General features: G+C 20.6%; 6 protein-coding genes across 6 annotated transcripts; 4 read left to right on the top strand and 2 right to left on the bottom strand. All coding sequences in view use genetic code 6, as the record gives it.

Moving 5' to 3' along the window:
- Nucleotides 1-945: 945 nt before the first annotated feature.
- On the bottom strand, nucleotides 946-3,190 carry TTHERM_00313020 (hypothetical protein; the record flags this gene model as incomplete). The annotated part of the gene is made up of 8 exons (XM_001033483.2): nucleotides 946-1,015; nucleotides 1,065-1,304; nucleotides 1,357-1,661; nucleotides 1,711-1,860; nucleotides 1,922-1,985; nucleotides 2,039-2,766; nucleotides 2,900-2,935; nucleotides 2,987-3,190. The coding sequence occupies 8 exons, from the start codon at nucleotides 3,188-3,190 to the stop codon at nucleotides 946-948; spliced, it is 1,797 nt and encodes a 598-aa protein (XP_001033483.2).
- Nucleotides 3,191-6,244: 3,054 nt separating this feature from the next.
- TTHERM_000313019 (hypothetical protein) lies at nucleotides 6,245-6,649 on the bottom strand (the record flags this gene model as incomplete). The annotated part of the gene is made up of 1 exon (XM_012799738.1): nucleotides 6,245-6,649. The coding sequence occupies one exon, from the start codon at nucleotides 6,647-6,649 to the stop codon at nucleotides 6,245-6,247; it is 405 nt and encodes a 134-aa protein (XP_012655192.1).
- Nucleotides 6,650-8,435: 1,786 nt separating this feature from the next.
- Nucleotides 8,436-9,872, top strand: TTHERM_00313000 (DnaJ domain protein; the record flags this gene model as incomplete). Its single annotated transcript, XM_001033481.3, has 2 exons — nucleotides 8,436-9,003; nucleotides 9,238-9,872. The coding sequence occupies 2 exons, from the start codon at nucleotides 8,436-8,438 to the stop codon at nucleotides 9,870-9,872; spliced, it is 1,203 nt and encodes a 400-aa protein (XP_001033481.1).
- Nucleotides 9,873-11,328: 1,456 nt separating this feature from the next.
- On the top strand, nucleotides 11,329-12,800 carry TTHERM_00312990 (DnaJ domain protein; the record flags this gene model as incomplete). The annotated part of the gene is made up of 2 exons (XM_001033480.1): nucleotides 11,329-11,923; nucleotides 12,166-12,800. The coding sequence occupies 2 exons, from the start codon at nucleotides 11,329-11,331 to the stop codon at nucleotides 12,798-12,800; spliced, it is 1,230 nt and encodes a 409-aa protein (XP_001033480.1).
- A 2,137-nt stretch (nucleotides 12,801-14,937) lies between these two features.
- TTHERM_00312970 (hypothetical protein) lies at nucleotides 14,938-15,273 on the top strand (the record flags this gene model as incomplete). The annotated part of the gene is made up of 1 exon (XM_001033478.1): nucleotides 14,938-15,273. One exon carries the CDS (start codon nucleotides 14,938-14,940, stop codon nucleotides 15,271-15,273), a length of 336 nt encoding a protein of 111 aa, XP_001033478.1.
- A 496-nt stretch (nucleotides 15,274-15,769) lies between these two features.
- Nucleotides 15,770-17,581, top strand: TTHERM_00312960 (hypothetical protein; the record flags this gene model as incomplete). The annotated part of the gene is made up of 7 exons (XM_001033477.2): nucleotides 15,770-15,827; nucleotides 15,875-16,045; nucleotides 16,108-16,197; nucleotides 16,329-16,552; nucleotides 16,732-16,838; nucleotides 17,085-17,187; nucleotides 17,243-17,581. The coding sequence occupies 7 exons, from the start codon at nucleotides 15,770-15,772 to the stop codon at nucleotides 17,579-17,581; spliced, it is 1,092 nt and encodes a 363-aa protein (XP_001033477.2).
- Nucleotides 17,582-18,709: the final 1,128 nt, after the last annotated feature.

Here is an 18,709-nt window from a genome sequence, read left to right as displayed (position 1 = left end):
TTGAATAAAACTCTATGTATCTATGCATGCATTAATTTTAGAATTATATTTATTAATTTATTCAATTAACAAATAAGTTGTTTCAAATCATCTCAAATCTACTGATTTTTTAAGTAGCTTTTATGTAATATTTTTTTTTAAATACACTATTTTATTTTGAAGCATATTACTATTTCCTTTTTATTTTGATATAAAAATCTAAAATATAAAATTTATTAAATAGTAAGAGTATAATCGAGTAGATAGATATATAGATATATTGTGAATGTTGAGAAGATTAAAACTATGTTTTAATATAAAAATATTTTTTTTAATGAATTTATTTAAAAATACTAATATTTCTTAAAACTTATATTAATTTATTTTATTTAGAAAAAAAATGTTACCAAAGCTTAAATGAATTGCATTAATTCTTTATTCCTTTCTTTACATGATTTAGCAATTTATTTTTTTAAAAATTTATTTAAAATAAATTTTTGTTGGTATTTCTTAAAAATACCAAAGTTAAATTGTTTTCTTACTTACTCATCATTCATTAGCTAATTTATTTTTGAAGTTTATTTTAAATAAAATAAAAATCTTTTAATGACTTTATTCAAAATAGGTAGATAATTTATTTTTTTATATTTTAAATGTATTACAAATAAGTTAACAAATTTTTTAATCAATACTAATACAAAAATAATTTAAAATAAAATTAACTTTTTTAAGATTTTAAAATATGTAAAATTTATTTGAAAAAATTTAAGTTTTTTGAAATTAGCAATTTAACTTTGATAACAAAGTATTTTTTAAGAAAATTAGATACTCAAACTCTATAAAGCTTAATTAAAATACAAAATTATTTTATAATTTTATTATATTCATTTAAATGTTCTATAAATTATTAATTAATTAATATAAATTTGTTAAACCAGTGAGACTCTTATTAGTTTCATTTTTCATTCATTACTCCTTTGCAAATTAGTTTATCATTTATACAAACTTTTCTTGAAATTTGTAAAATTTTCTTAAACTTTTTTAAAAAAGAATGATTGAACTATATAAATGTTAAATTTAATTACAATTTATCGTCGTTAATTATGTCTTATATTTCACTTTGAGCAAACATTCCATAAATCATTTGGTCTTCACCATAGAGTGAAGGGACCTTTTCAGCAATTTATTCTAGCTCATCTTCCGCTAGCAAAAAGTTTCCATTCAATGGCTCTACTTTATAACTATATATATTATGCTTGGGATTATTATATTGGAGGTTATGCCTAATCAAGTGATATATTACGCTTCCTATAATCTTTGCATTGCTTTTCATAAATAAATTTTGTTAAATTAAAAATTTTGTCTAAAAATATTTACTTAAATGTAAAATCATATTCTTGATGCTAAAGATTATATCTTTTATATCTAAGCAAAAGCTAATTTATAACAATCCTTATGATAAAGAATGTAGATATGATTAAATTATCTCTATGATAACTCTTTCCTACTACATTATTAGATCTATTAAATTAAAATCTTTTAAGCTCAAACAAAAGATGGAATCCTTAGCAAGGAACTATTTCTTCCTTTGTGTAAATCTAAATAAAATATTTCACATTCTAAGTGAAATTTTGTTATTTCAAATTTTATACCAAATCTCCCATTAAATCTAAACATAATGCCTGAAATAGTTTTTAATTAATATTTAAATAGAAGATAAATTAATTTTACCTTAACAGAGTTAATGATACCTAAATAATTTAAATTATCTGATGATTGTGAGGGCTTGTTTTCTAGAAGTGCTACACTTAAATCTCTATTAAAATTTAAAATCTTCTCTAAACTTTATTTAATTGCATCAAAGATAAAGCTTAATCCTTCCTTTATTAGTTTAAATAAAATAATTGCTTCTTTTGAATTAGAAAATATTATTAAAATTTACAAATTTAGCTTTTTTTAACACTCCTGGTGAGATTGAAGGTATATTTTTTTATGGTATTGGCACTCTAATTTTTATTTACAAAAATTAGCTTACATCATTTTTGAATTATTTATTTACTCTTAAGGTTTGTTTATTAATGGTGGTGAAGCATAAGCAATATCATTAGTTTGTTATCTTTTTAAAGGGCTTTTACTCATAATCTTTGAAGAGGAAGAGAGAACTGAGTGGGTTTATTCTAACAAATTTAAGTTTGATCTATCTGATTATGGATTAGAATAAGGAAATTCTTGTTTTACTTCTTTATAAACTGGTTTGTAAACAGGTATTTCTATCTCTTTTTCTACATAAATAGGCTTTTCTATGTATATTTTCTTTTCAATAAAAACTGGCTTTTCAATAATTATAGGTACAGTGTTTTATTTATATTCTGGCTATACTAATTACTGCTACTCATTTTCGTTAATAGGTTGCTAAATATTTTAATATTAGTAGGGCTGAGCAAATATCTATTTTTCTAATTACTGTAATTTGGTTGCATATGCTAAGTGAGAATAGTTTTTTGATGGACTATAATTTTCCTATGCCTGCTAATTATACCCTAAACTGTGTGAAATACTATATGCCTCTTAATTGTAGGATGAGCTTCGAGAAGGAGCCCTATATGAATTTAATTCAGGATTAAACCCGTAAGGAGTAACATTATTTTGCAATATATGACTATTAATGCTCTTTTATGGAGTTGTGCTTTCATGTGAGGCCCTATTAAAATCCTACATTGGTTCAGATTTCATTAAATTTTTTAACTGGATCCTGCTGTTGTTGTTATTATTTGAATAGTTCCTGCTCTTTTTTAGCAAAGATAAAAAGATTGATAAAAGTAATAATAATATTAATAAAATTAAAGTAAATGGTGAAATGAATTCAGAAATATATAAATTGATTGAATAAAAGCAAGCTAAAAAAATAAACTAAGAATACTCGAGAGTCTAACTTTCTATCTATAAAGGATTCTAACTATTAAATAAATCGTAATTTTGTTTTATTTAAATTAACTCATATATTTACTCGATCAAGAGGCTAGTCATTTGGAATATTATATGAGCTCTGATGATTTCTCCTATCATTTTAAATAAACTCTTTATATTCCTTCTATAATCTCTCTATTGAATCATCATTGTTATTTTCAAAAGTCCTATTTGCTTTACTTATCCTTAGATGGGACCTAAAATTTTAAAGATCATTTATCATTTGCACTTACTGCGGGATCATTAACTGTAAAGTATCTAAAAAACCTAATTAATAATTTTTTATTATATAAGTATAATAATTGATTGACTTATTAATAATTTTGTTCGCAAATAGCAGTAAATATTGTATTCAATATAATTAAAATTGAAATTATAGAATCCAATAAACCTATACCACCCAAAAAACTTATTATTAGTTGTTCAAAATAATAAAAATTCCATTAAATCATTCAATGAAAATTAATTAATTGAATTACTCAAAAAGAATTTACTAAATATTTTATCATAAATTTATAAAATACAAATAAACTTTCTCCTAGCATTAAAATTTTAATTTAAATAATAATTTTTAATTCTTTACTTTTATGTTTGTATTATTAGATAAATAATTACATTCTTTTTAAAATATTATCTCAAACAAATTTTTAATTTAAAATGACCTTTGTTTTTTAAATAAAATTTAATAATTTTTAAATAGAATAATTTCATAATTATTTTTTGTTATTTAATTTTATTTAAAATTAAATTAAAGTTATTTTACAATAAACTATATTTTTTTTTATTTTATAAATAAATATTTTAGAATAATTAATAATTTTTTAAAAAAATTTTTATAAAAAACAAACTCATTATTTAGAAAAAAAGAGTAAAGCATTCTAAGGGAATTTATGATATATAGATGTATTTTTTTAAAAAAATACCTTTATATTTTATTGTACATAATTTTAAATTAAAAATAAAGAAATATTTTAATAAAATGAATTTTATCAATATAAATATAAATAAAATATATTATAAAGAAAAGATATTTTAAGCTATTTTTCAATGCGAAATTATTTATGTTTATAGTTAGTTCTTTTAAAATTTATGAAATACATAGTATCAAAATGATTTTTAATTATATAAATTTTGATTTAGACTAAAGATTATTGAGATTTTTGAATACTTATTTTGTTAGTATTATATTAAATGAAAAATTTAAACTTTTTATTGTTTTTAATATCATCATCATTATTAATACTAAATTTACGAAAAGTAAAAGAATTATAGGCTTCATTAAAAAAACATTTTTAATAATCTAAATATATTTTTTATTAAAAAGCTGCTTCTTAATTTATTTTAGCTAGATTAGTTAACATATTTAAATAAACAATATTGAAAACGACTCATTTATTATCTAAAAATCAATAATTTTTTTAAATATAGCTAAAAATAGTGTTTTTTTTAAATGGAAAAAAGAATTTAGTACATTTTATGATTACTAAATAGTTAAATTTTATTAATTTTTTTTGATTGACGAATTTTTTAAATTACTTAAATCACATAAAAGCTTTTAAAAATCCATTTTTCTTTATTATATGTTTAAGATTTAGCTAAAATGAAAAAACTCATTAAAACTTTATTGAGATCTACATTTAAGAACTAGAAATAAACGATTATAAATTTTATAATCAGTGACATTTTACAAATAGTGCGAATAGTATAATTAGTGACGCATTAAATCGTCATTAAATAGGTAAAGTATAATTCAAATAAATCTTTTTTTTAAATTTCAAATATTATAAAACAGTTGTTTAAATATGTCAAAATATAAGGGATAATGCTAAGTGAGTAAAAAATGTCGTTTTGAAATTGCTAGATCACTTTACTGATCTTATCCTTACTTGAAAATTTAAATTCTTAAAATATTTATTGTATAAAAATATTTTCGCTATACTTACGTTTTAGAATAAATATAAATTTATCTATTATTAATTTTTGCACTAAAATTCTAATATCGTCTTATAATGACGCATCAACTGTGTAATAGCGCTTAAATCAGTCTAAAGATCATAAATTCTATTTTAATTAGACCACTTAATAAGCAGAAAAGAATAGATAACTCAAAAAGAATCAATCTATATGATATTTCCTAACTAATATTTATGAGCTAATAAATCTTATCTCAAAAAAAATATTATTTACTATACTAAATTCTCAAGTAAAATAAATGAGCTGTTTTGAGCTTTATGAAAATTCTGATAAGGGTATATATTTAATATTTATATTTATTTATTTATTAAGCTTAGATTATTACTTATAATTTGATCATCCAATTATATATGAATTAATTGTTATTTACCCAAATATTACTTATAAAGTAATAGTAATCAACCATCAAAAACAATTATAAAAATTTTTTACATTTAATACAAAAATTAATTTTTTGAAAGAAACAAAATAATTAATTTATTAAAACAAAATATACAGTGAGAATTGTTGATTTGCTCACCTATTGATTGATTTATTTATTGATTTGAAATGCTTTGGGATGTGTTAATACAAACACTATTCCCTAATAGAGTGACTTATTCTATGGAATAATAAGAGATTGCAAGAGTGGTCTATCGCTTACAGCAATAACTAACTCATCAGGAAGAAGCAAACACATAAAATAACGTAAATAAATGTAGTGATAGCGGAACTGATGCTGGTTAGATTATAATCACTCTTGATGATATCTAGAACTAGCCAACTTAAAGAGAAGAAAAAGTAAAAACTAGCATTCCTAGACTCTCTTCAGAATCAGAGCTTTTTATGTCTTCAAGATCGACTTCTTGCTGTGGTTTAACTCCTAATTTTATTGGCAGATGCTCTGCAATCGATTTTATAAATTCACCAGACCGCTCAACACATTCTGTTATTCCTAGTACAAGTCAATTTTCCTAGTATAATACAACTAACATGGTGAGTTATGCTTAGACAGATGAAGCAATTAAAGAAGATCTTGAATTCTCTAGAATAATCACAGAAGAGGATCTTGCAACTCAAGAAAGAAGCGATAAAAGCAACAGCTTTGTTTAGGCGGAAGGCGATCAAATTTATAAAACTACCCCAGTTAGAAAAGAGATAGAAATAATTTTGATGGAGTACTTGTTTGAATATGCCTAGGAAAAGGTTGAAAACAAGGACAATTTAAACAGTGTAGATCTCGCAAGCTTTTATATGAGCTCAAGATAAAATTTAATGCACAAGGAGGAAATAATTAGGTTGCTTATAAAAGATCATGCTAATTAAAAATAACAAAATGAGTTTGTCAAAAAATAATTTGAAATCTGCCCTTCAGTACTTGAAATAATTCCTTAAAGCGACACAATAAAGATATTACTATTCCAACTTAGATTAGTGTAAGCTATAATCTTAATTTATGGCCATTCTCTTGATTAGGATTTAATTAAGCTCGTTTCATTATTTTGCTTAATAGATGATAAATCAATAAAAAAAATACTTGAGCCATTTGCCATTTATGGCTATTCATCTTATAAAAAATCTTTACATTATAAACATCTTTCAAAAATAATTGAAAAAAGCGCTGTTAAATCTGTCCTTTTTGCTACCGCTAGCCACTTAATTGATACATTAAATAATTAGACTAGAAAATCAGTGCAGCTCTTTTCATCATTTATGTCTAATGGCAAATTTAATGATCCCAAAATATCATGCTAACGTGCAGAAATTGGTTTTGACAACCTCACTGTTGATTTAGATTCTTCTGGTGGAATTTGAAATTCTTTAAAATATTTTATTTTTGAATTTCTTTTTTTGAACAGATATCAATCTATCTATCTATCTACTTTATATTTCAAAAAATACTTAAATAAATTTTATAAAAACAACAAAATATCTAACTACCTATATAAATATTAAATATATAACAAAAAATGTAAAAAAAAATATATTTTAAAATAATATGTTTCTCACTTTAAAAGTTAAAAGTCTTAAACAATTATTTTTATTGAAAGTAAAATACTTGTGTTCAAATTTAATTTGTTAATAAAAATAAAATTTATTTTAAATTGATTTGTTATTTTTCAAATATTTAATATTGATCTTTAATTGAATATTTATAAAATAACAAAAACTTGAATTTTTAATTTTTTCAGTTTGTTATTTTTTTTAATTTTTAGAGTACACCAGTCCATATTTTCTAACTATTTTGTATTTGATTTATAAATAATTTATAATATTTAATTTTTTTATGAAATTCTAATCTGGTATATTTTACTATAAATATTTTAAATAAAAGATTGAAAATTGTTAGAAATATTATGAAAAAATTTTGAGTTATTTACTTTTATGTTTTTTTTATTATTTATATCTTTTGTAATAGTGGAAAATAATATAATTTATAAAATTAACATTTTTATTATTGAATTTTTCGGATGGAGTATTTGTATTTTTTAACTATTAAATTTATTTTTAATTTAAAATTAGTTAAAGTAGAAATTTAGCCTGCTTAAAACAATACTTGTATGCTTACAAATAAAAAATATAATTTTATTATGAAATTTATTTCTAATATTAATATAAATTTTATTTAATAAATTATAAGTAGATTAAAATTGTATTTATTGAAAAATAAAACAAAATTATTTTATTAAATTTCTTAAGAAAAAACTTTGAAATCATGCCTCAAAGACTTATAACTTGAAATATGGTAAATATTTTTATTTTAGTAAAAGCAATGAATTAATTTAATAGAAAATATTAATAATGGATTTATGTTTCCATTAATCGCAAGAAATAAAAGAGTATTCAATAAATAGTTTTTTAGTTAAAATTAACTTCTTTCTTTAATATCTATGAGCAAAAACATTAAAAAAATAGTAACATATATTAGAGGAGAAAGCAATTATTTTGAAATTATCTTAAAAAATCTATGATTAACTTAATTTGATTGGGAGAAATTTAATTTTCCTACTATTCCTCTAATTTAGATTTTTATTCAATTCTCATATTTTGAAAATCATTCAAGTATTATTGGTTTTTTTCAATAATTTTATAATTATTTTCTCTTATAAGCAAACAAACTAACTAACTAAGTAAGTTAGGCAAGGTAACTTGTACAAAAATGTTTTTTAAATCTCATTTTGATCTTCAAGAAATATTTCGCATTTTTTATGTAAAAATTATTATTTCAGACTATATTTGGTTTATTTGTAAGTATAATTAAGTAGATGTAAAAATAAGGTAAAATAATATTTGTACTACAAATCTGAAAAAAGCAATAATATATCTTTATTATCATATGATATTCCTAAACATAAACATTTCAATATATTAATTACTACTTTTTATGTAAGCAATTATTGCATTTCTCAAAATGTGTAATGCCTTTTTGTTATATAAATATTTCCTTAGTTAAAAACTAATATAAAATAAAAAAATTTGAAATTATTTGATAATCAATAATAATAATAAATAATTAAATATACAAATTTAAAAAAATGTAAAGCAACGAAGAAATAAGTGCTCTAATTCAAGGCCTTAAGGACGATTACAATAATAATACAGACATAAGTTAGATAAAATAGAAAATTACTCAAATTAATTAACTTTTAGCTGAGCTTGAATAAGATCATTATGATAATTATGAATACTTAAAGTATTAATAATCTGAAATATGTGTACTCATCTTTGAGCGCTAAAATGATTAAAGGAGTGTGTCTTAATATCTAAAGAAGAAAAGTGATCATTTAAGTGGTTACTAATATTATTAAAATCTTAAAGATAAGATGAAACGTAATTCTCAGTAAACTTAAGGTTACGAAAAATTAGAAATGTCGAATAGTTAAACCTGTTTAGATGATACTTAACCTTTTTTTAAATAAAGCAATACTGAAATGTTAAAAGGAGAAGATTAAGTAGTTAATGAGAACTTATTATTAGCTTTTGAGATTGATTTAAGCTCTAATAATTTAATAGATTAGAGTTAAAATGAATAAGAAAAAGATAAGTAAGGAATTACAGCTCTTATAAAACTATAAAATAAATAAGCAGAAACTCATGAATTAGGTATTTTTCTATTTATTAATTTGCTTATTTATTTTTCACAATACATTTCACAGTTTATTTAAAATAAAAATGCTTAATTTTACTCTTAAGATTAAAAAATACTTGTAAATTTTAATATCTATTTAAATAATTTTTTTAATTTAATTCAATATATTTTATCAACAATAAAATAAAAATCCGTTTTTAAATAATTAAATTTATATTTTTAATATTTATTTGCTTCTATTTTTAAAGGTATTTTGGCGAATGGTGTAGGCAGAATTGGTATAAAAGGAACTGTTGCTGCATTAAATATCGCAAAAAGTGTAAGTTGTTGGAGTGCTATAGTAGTAACTACAGGAGTGGCTGCTGTTGAAGCTGTTGTCCTACTTAAAAAATATTATAAATTAAAAAAAGAATGTAAAGATGACGGATAAAGATAAATAGCAAAGGAAATCCTTATTAAATAACTAAAAGCTTTAGGTATCAAAACATTCTCTACTTTTGGAATAACTACAGGGTGTATAATAGGAGGATCAATTGTTGGGTCATGCGTACCTGGAATTGGAACTTTTGTAGGGTCTCTTTTAGGAGCAATTGTAGGAACTATTTTAAGTTTTGTCTCTGATTCATTTTTGTAAAATTATATTCTAAGTGAGAAAAAGCTTATTGAAGAATGTGAAAATGATCTTGGACTTGGAAGATATTATAAAATTAATAAAAAAAAATATACAAAGGAGGAATTCTAATAAGCTTGTAAACTCAAATTGTTAAGTTTACATCCTGATAGAAGTGTAAACTTTAAGGACTTATAGACTCTATAAAGATATGAATTATAAAAAGTTTAATTTGCAAAAGAAATGATAAAATAACACAATTAATGGAATTGAGTAATTTAAAATTATCTTTCTTACTTAATAGTTTTGAATTATAAATAATTTATAATATTTATTTTTTTATGAAATTCGAATTCTGGTATATTTTACAATCAATATTTTAAATAAAAGATTGAAAATTGTTAGAAGTATTATGAGAGAATTCTGAGTTATTATTAAGTTTTTTTACTATTTATATCCTTGTAAAGTGGGAAATAATAATTTGTAAAATTAACATTTTTATAAGATAATTTTTCGGATGGAGTATTTGTATTTTTTAACTATTAAATTTATTATTAATTTAAAATTAGTTAAAGAGAAATGTAACCTGCTTAAAATAAAATTTTTATGCTTATAAACAAAAAATATAATTTTATTATGAGATTAATTTCTAATATTAATATAAATGTTATTTTATAAATTATAAGTAGATTAAAATTGTATTTATTTATTGAAGAATAAAAAAAAGGAATTTATTTTTTTAAATTTCTTAAGAAAAAACATTAAAATCATGCCTCAAAGACTTATAACTTAAAATATGTAAATATTACTATTTTAGTAAAAGCAAAGAGTTAATTAAATAGAAAATAATAATAATGAATTTATGTTTCTATTAATTGTAAAAAATAAAAGAGTATTCAATAATTAGTTTTTTATTTAAAATGTAAAAAATAAAAGAGTTTTCAATAATTAATTTTTTATTTAAAATTACCGTAATTATTCTAGTATAAGCCGTACCCTTTTTAGAAAATTAAAAAATTTTTTGAGGCTTTTTTGCGGCTTATTTGGAAAACAGGCTTATTCAAGAATGCGCCTTATACTGGAATATTTACAGTAACTTCTTTCTTTGATACTTATGAGCAAAAATATTTTAAAAATTCTAAAATATTGATTAGAAGAGAAAATAAGCATTTTGAAATTATTTAAAATATAAATTATTAACATTAATTAGATTGGGTAAACTTTAATTTTCCTTGAACTCCTTTAATTTTGATTTTTATTCAATTATCAGGTTTCAAGAATTATTCATTTATATCAATAATTAAACTAATTTCTCGTATAAATAAACTAAGTTAGCAAGTTAGATGAGGTATCTTGTTTAAAAATATTTTTTCAATCTTGTTTTGATCTTCAAGAAATATTTCTCATTTTTTATGTAAAAATAAATTATTATTTCAGATGATATTTGGTTTACTTGTAAGTATAATTAAGTAGATGTAAAAATAAGGTAAAATAATATTTTTATTACAAGTCTGAATATAGCAATAATATATCTTTATTATCATATGATATTCCTAAAAATAAACACTACTTTTTATATGAGAAATTATTGCATTTCTTAAAAAATATATAGCCTTTTTGTTATATAATATTTACTAAGTTAAAAACTAATATAAAAATAAAAAAATTTGAAATTATTTGATAATAAATAATAATAATAAAAATAAATAAAAAAACAAATTTAAAAAAAATGTAAATAAACGAAAAAATAAGTGATCTAATTCAAGGTCTTCACGACGATTATAATAATAATAAAGACATAAATTTGATAAAAGTTAAAATTACTCAAATTAATTAACTTTTATCTGAGCTTGAATAAGATCATTATGATTATTATGAATACTTAAAGTATTAATAATCTGAAATATGTGAAATCATATTTGAGCGCTAAAATGATTAAAGGAGTGTGTCTTAATATTAAAAGTTGAAGAACTTTCATTTAAGTGGTTACTAGTAATATTAAAAACTTAATGATAATAATTAAAGTATTTCTCAGTAAACTTAAAGTTACGATAGTTTAGATTAATTGTATAATTCAAACTCTTTAGATGTGACTTAAGCTTTCTTTCCATTCACCAAAAGTACCAAAAGTGAAATATTAAATGAAGAAGAATATAATTAAGTAGTTAAAAAGTAATAATTATTAGCTTAAGAGCTTGAGGGTGAGGATGATTAAAGCAATAATAATTTAACAAATGAGATTTAAAATGAATTAGAAAATAATTAATAAGGAATTAGAGCTCTTGTGTAACTTCAAAATAAATAAGCAGAAACTCATGAATTAGGTATTTATTTATTTTTTAATTAATTAACTTATTTATTTATTTTTCATAATAAATTTCGCATTTTATTTAAAATAAAAATGCTTAATTTTACTCCCAATATTTAAATTTAAATGCTTGTAAAATTAAAGATTTTTAAAATAATTTTTTTTATTTAATAAAATATATTTTATCAACAATCAATTAAAAATTAATATTTAAATAAATTAAATTTATATCTTAAATATTTGCTTCTATTTTTAAAGGTATTATGCTGAATGGTATAGCTAGAATTGGTATAAAAGAAGCTGTTACTGTGTTAAATATCGCAAAAGGTGCAACAATTTGGGGTGGTTTAGTAGTAGCTACAGGAGTGGCTGCTTTTGAAGCTGTTGTCCTACTTAAAAAATATTATAAATTTAAAAAAGAAAATAAAGATGAAGGATAAAGATAAATAGCAAAGGAAATGCTTATTAAATAGTTTAAAAGTTTAGGTATCAAAACATTCTCTAATATAGGATTAACTACAGCGAGTGCAATAGGAGGATCAATCGTTGGATCATGCATAGTACCTGTAATTGGAACTTTTGTAGGGTCTCTTTTAGGAATAATTGTAGGAACAATTTTAAGTTTTGTTGCTGATTCATATATGTAAAATTCTATGCTAAGTGAGAAAAAGCTTATTGAAGAATGTGAAAAGGATCTTGGACTTGAAGAATATAAAAAATTTAATTAACAAAAATATACGAAGGAAGAAGTAGAAAAAAAATATAAACAGTATGTGAAAGAGTAACATCCTGACAAATATCCACAAATTGGATTAAAGAAATTATAAAGATATAAATTATAAAAAGTTTAATTTGCATATGAAATGATAAAATAACATAATAATTGGAATTGAAAAATATAAAATTCTCTTTATTACTTAATAGTTAGTTATGTCATTTATTCTTTGTTATTTTAAGTAGTTAGTTTTCTTATATAAAATTAAAAACATAATTACAATTTTAAAATTTCAAATTGAATTTAAGAAAATTAAACAAGTAAATAAATAAATAAATAAATAAATAAATAAATAAATAAATAAATAAATAAGCAAATAAACAAATAAAATAAATTATTTTTGTTTAATTATTTTATTTTACTAAAATTCAATCATATAAATCATATATAATTGCACAATGATTTACAGGAGCAAACTACTTAACATACTTATAAAATACTAAATAAGTATTTATTATGCATTAAAAATTAATAAAAATATTTGGTTGAAAAGAATTGATCTAAATAGTTCTAGGGTAATAATAATTTAGCTACTCTATTATATTTTTTTATAAAAAAATTTCTTATTTTCTGGAATCTACTATAATATCAAAAAGAGTTTTTTATTTGTTGTTATTGTCAGGAATATAACTATTTAAAACTTCATTTAAGATACAAATGCTTTTTATCATAAATTATTTAACTAAATAAATTTTAAAGCTTGAATTTATTTTTTAGATATCGGTAATTAATATTTTACTATCTTGTTTTTTCAGAAAGACTTTCAATGTTAAATCTTTCTTTTTTAGTTAAGATTTTAATAGATATTTGAATTCATTTGTAATTTCTATGTCTAACTCATCAGTTTTAAAATCTAAGCAAATCTTCTATGTTAGTGTTTTTTTAAACAAGTAATTTTATAAAAAAGCTAAATCTTTTCTATCATTTAAGCTTACCTACCTTGTAATATAGTAAGGTCCATATTTCAAATATACAATAAAATTCTTAATGCAATAAAATGTATCTGACCAAAATAATAAAAGAGTAATAATTTGAAGAGTTCTATAAATTTATCTTTAGGAGTTTACCAAAATCATATCCAAAAAAAATAAAATTAGCAAGGTTATTCTTTAATAAAAGCTAGCAAATATATGTTGCTAAGAACTTTCATTTAAGTTTTTAAGATGATATTTGCAAGGGAAGAAGTTAATTTATAAGGCAGAAGAGAAAAATTTATTTATATTAATGAAAGAGCTATATTTTAGGTTAAGCAAGAAATTTAAGCCATTAAATATCAAAAAAAAGTTTTAAATTTTATAATTTAAGCTAGAGATGGTTAAGTAATAACATAATTTCTTACTTAAGCTAACCACTATAAATTAAATTTTAGTAAATAAAGTTATATGATCCTTTATTTTTAGCATTTATTTATCAAACTTAATAAAATCAAAATAAACTATTAGGATTAGGGCATATAAAGTAGATACAACATAGATCAACTTATTTTGTTAGCTATCAAATATTATCCCTAAATTAAAAGAAAGAGGAATGTAATTTATGAGATGAGAAACAAAGCTTAAATTAGTAAAAAATAAATCCTAATCAAAAGATAAATCATCATAAAAAAGATCTATGCCTATACTATAATCAAAGCATACAATATTAAGTAAAATTCCTTTCAATAACCCATAACACCCATTTACAAAGCTAAAAAGCATCATGCTATCAATTGTTCTATAAAGCCTATCTAGAGAAAAAACAACTAAAAATGTCCAAAATGCAGTAGAATGTCCATCACTATCATATGAGATTAACAAAAATATTACAATGTAATAATTTAAAGTTAAAAGAAATTATTTTATAAAATCTTATTTCTTAAATTCTTCTTCAACCATTTATTTTTTTGTTTAGCTAATTTTTCTTATCTTATTTTTTTTAAATTATCTTTTATTTTATAAAAATTAAGAGTTAAATATGATTTAGATTTCGTTTTACAATTCATCTAAACCCAAATTGATCAAAGCAATATCATAAAATATAATATAATATATCTAATTATTTCTCATAAGAAATCTACTACAACATAAAATGCATTTGTTTGTTAAATAAATAAAATAGAGTCTCTAGAATATTTTTATGTTTTTGATGAAATTTACTCATCAAATTATTTGATAATTATTAATTATAAATTGCTAAGAGTGATTATTAATATCTATAATAGTCGAATTTATCTTAAAAAATTAAATATATACTTTTGTAGCATTAAAAAGTTAAATATGAGTTAAGGGTAAAAAAAAAAAGAGGTTGAATTGCCAACTTCATTAAAGAATCTTAGGTTCGTTTAGGATGTAATAGATGGTGAATTCGAAAAAAAGCCAGAAGCTTCGAAAGAAAAATCAACTTTTACAGAAGATATTAACAAAAAAGAATGGTCGATGCAATAAATGATTGAAAATTTAGTTTAAAAGCAACAACAATCCTCAAATTAATAAAACAAAAACCCTTTAATTATATCCTCAAAAACTTCATAAAATAAAATATTATTTGGTAGCAATAACCAAGATAAGAATGAAGATTTTTCTCGCTATATTCCTACTTCTGAAAAAAAATGAATGGCCTTTTGTCATATTTTTTCTTAAGCATAAAATTAGTAGAATTAGTGTTGAGAATAATTTGAGTAAATTTCAATTTAAACTTAATAAATATAAAAGAGTGTACTTTAAAAATTTAAAAATAATATTTAAATTGTAATTATTTATAAAAGTATTCACTCCCTATTTTATTTACAAAGTAAAATTTCATCAAATTATTAATTTTGTAGTTGATTGGCTTTATATTTATTTACAAATTTATGATTAAAAATTAACAATTTGCAAAGTATTTTATATTTGTTAACCTTTTTGATTAATTAATTAATGGAATATTTTGTTTTTATATTAATTAATTAATTTTTATGCATTAATGATATTAATGAAATAAAACTTCTTTTAGAATTATTAATATAAAAATTGATTATTTATTATTTATTAGCTAATTATTAATTAACTTTAAAAGTCTTAAAAGTCATTTAGTGCAATATAAAAAAGTTGATCAATTAATTAATTAATCATGGCCGTTACAAAGTAGTATGCAACAAACGATATGAAAGCTTCAGCAGTGAATTAAAGTAATCTTAAAAATCAAGCAGCTTTCCATTTAATAGTCTATTTTAAGATAAAGGCAAAGTAGAGAAGAAAACTATTACAGTTAAAGGAGCAACATAAACATTAAATAATTAAAATAATGGAGCTAATTCAACTAGCGTTGATGCTAATAAACTTGAAGATAAAACCAAAAAAAATAATGTTTTAGATTTTTCATTCAAAAATATATAAGATTTAGCAGGTAACTTTATTGCTAGCTTTATGATTCTATAAGTATTTAAATAATCTTTGTAATATTTTTAGAGTTGAAAACCATAGATCCAAATAGTGGAAAGAAAAAACACACCGCTACAGAAAATTAAGCTGTTGTTGAAGAGGATAAAAAATTTGGAGGTAGCTAATTTATGAGAATTTAACTAAAATAATATTTTTCTGTCTATTTTCTACTTAAATAAAGAACCTAGAAAGAGATGATAAGCAAATGAAAAAGTTTTTTATTAATAAATTTTAATAATAAATGATAGATGACGAATAAAGTAAAAAGGATGGCGAAGAAAATGAGAAAGAAGAAAAAGAAAATGAAGAAAATAAAGAAGGAGAAGAAGGAGAAAAATAGGTTAAAGATAAAAAAGAAGAAAACAAAAAGCAAGAACGTAAAGAACCTGAAGTAATAAGAGTTATACCATCTAATACTGCATAAAATATTATAGTTAATAATCACGTTCCTATGACCAATGGTGTTACTAAAGTAAAAAAATATCTATTATAAATTTTAAATAAATTTATTAGTTAAAATAAAATCTAAGCAATATTTTAATTGAAAAATTAATAAAGTATTTATTTTAATATTTATTAAATAAAATATTTGTTTTGTTATTAAATCTTTATGATTATATAAATAAATTCTTATTTTAAACTTTTAAATAGACTGTTGGTGGTAAAACTGTAGAAGAGTAAAAGACTCAATCATAAAAAGCACTAAAAAAAGTTAGCATATTATGTAGATCTTTAGTGCTTGGATATAATAAAATAAGGTAAAAAAATTTATTTTATTTTCAATTAATTGTAAGTTTTTAATACTCAAAAAATTAATTAAAAAATATTATTCTGGACTTCTTCACTTTTTAATTCTTTTAGTAGCTAAATTCTTTGATAATCATTTTTTTTAGTGGTTATTTTATTGATTATTTAACTTAGTTTAAAGAAAAATATTTAAAATTTGAATGAAATTGTTATTTAATTAGTACGTTAAACAAGTTAAAAATATTTTATTTAACTAGGTCTATTGATAAGTTTTTCCCAATTATAGATTCGATAATGTTTGATTGTGTCAATTTAGGCTTTTTAGATTTATCTCATAACTATCTTCAGGCACTGCAATATGTAAAACTTTATTTAGTTTAAATGAGTTATTTTTAAAATAATATAAAAATATCAGGATTTTAGTCACTTCCCTAATTTGAAGATTTTATATCTCCACTGCAATTACATTAAAGATTTAAGAGAAATCTAAAAGATAAAATCTCCTTTAATTTCTTTGACTATTCATGGAAATCCTGTTGAATCGATTCCTGGTTTTAGATAATTTATTATTGCTATTATTCCCACTCTTAAAAATTTAGATACTGCTCCTATTTCTAAAAAGGAGAGGGATGTTTTAGATACCAATATTAAAAAATTACTTACTAGAATTCCTCCTCCCGTTCAAAAGGCTGCAGAACCTCCTCAAGAAAGCGTTAATAATAATAACAACAATAATGAAAATAAAAATAATTGAAATATCTAATTACCTGTAAATTTAAATTACATATTAGTTCTAAATATATAATTTCAAATTAGAGTTACAAAATTTAAGTATTAAAAAATATTCAGAAAACCACTTTGTCTATTAAAATGATCAAAAAAATGATATTGATATTCTGTAATTTAGCCCAAATATAATTTAAATTATAAAAACAATATTAAAAAATTTTACAAAAAAGTTTGAATTAATTCTCAATAGTTTTAATTAATTGTTAAATAAAAATTTGATAATTTTTAAAAAAATATAAATTTAAAATTTAAATTTATTTTTGTATACTTAAAAATATATTTTATGTGAATTTAGTTTTTTTTAGCACTTAAAAATAAATATCATTGAATATTAAAATATAAATTTAAGAAATAATAATAAGTTTGTACTGTCTTAGGCTTAAATTTATATTTTGAAAGAATAAGTAATATGATGATAATAGTTTAATTTTTAGTTAGATAATTTTTAATATTTTTTTGATTTTTAATGTTATTTAGGATTTTATAAAAACATTTTAATCTATTTTTTGAGTTTAAAATCTCTAAATTATTTGATATTTATATAATTAAATTAAAATTTAATATAATTTCACTTCACTTCTCGCTCACTGAATTACAAATTTTTCAAATAGATTTTAACCTTTTTGTACTGTTATCGAATTATTTTTTCTCTAGAGGTAACCATTTATTTATAGGTCACCCCTTTTTATTTAAGCTTTGCTGCAAGTGTAATTTGTAAATGATATTATTTTTTAAAGCATGCTACTAGGCTAAAATTATTGCTTTCTTTCTTGCTGTCTTTTCTAAAATATTCTATTTATAATAAAAAATTAATATCCATCATACCCCTAATAATAAATTATATTAAAATGCTCTAATAAATTTAAATGTAATTGTTGTTATTTGTTCTCAATTAATATGATTGTAAAAAATTAACAATTATATTTGAATTTTGCAATTTTTTTGTAAAAAAGTTAAAGAGAAAATATTAATAATATGTTACATTAAATCTTGGATTTTATTCAAATGTTAAAAATAAATAAATATGTAAAAGCCATTAAAAAATTCTTATTTACATTTGATAGCTATAAAATTTAATAATTCTTTACTTTTT

This window comes from Tetrahymena thermophila (genome assembly GCF_000189635.1).
Source record: "Tetrahymena thermophila SB210 genomic scaffold scf_8254431, whole genome shotgun sequence".
Classification (NCBI taxonomy): Eukaryota; Ciliophora; class Oligohymenophorea; order Hymenostomatida; family Tetrahymenidae; genus Tetrahymena; species Tetrahymena thermophila.
This window is presented reverse-complemented; position numbering and strand designations above follow the sequence as displayed.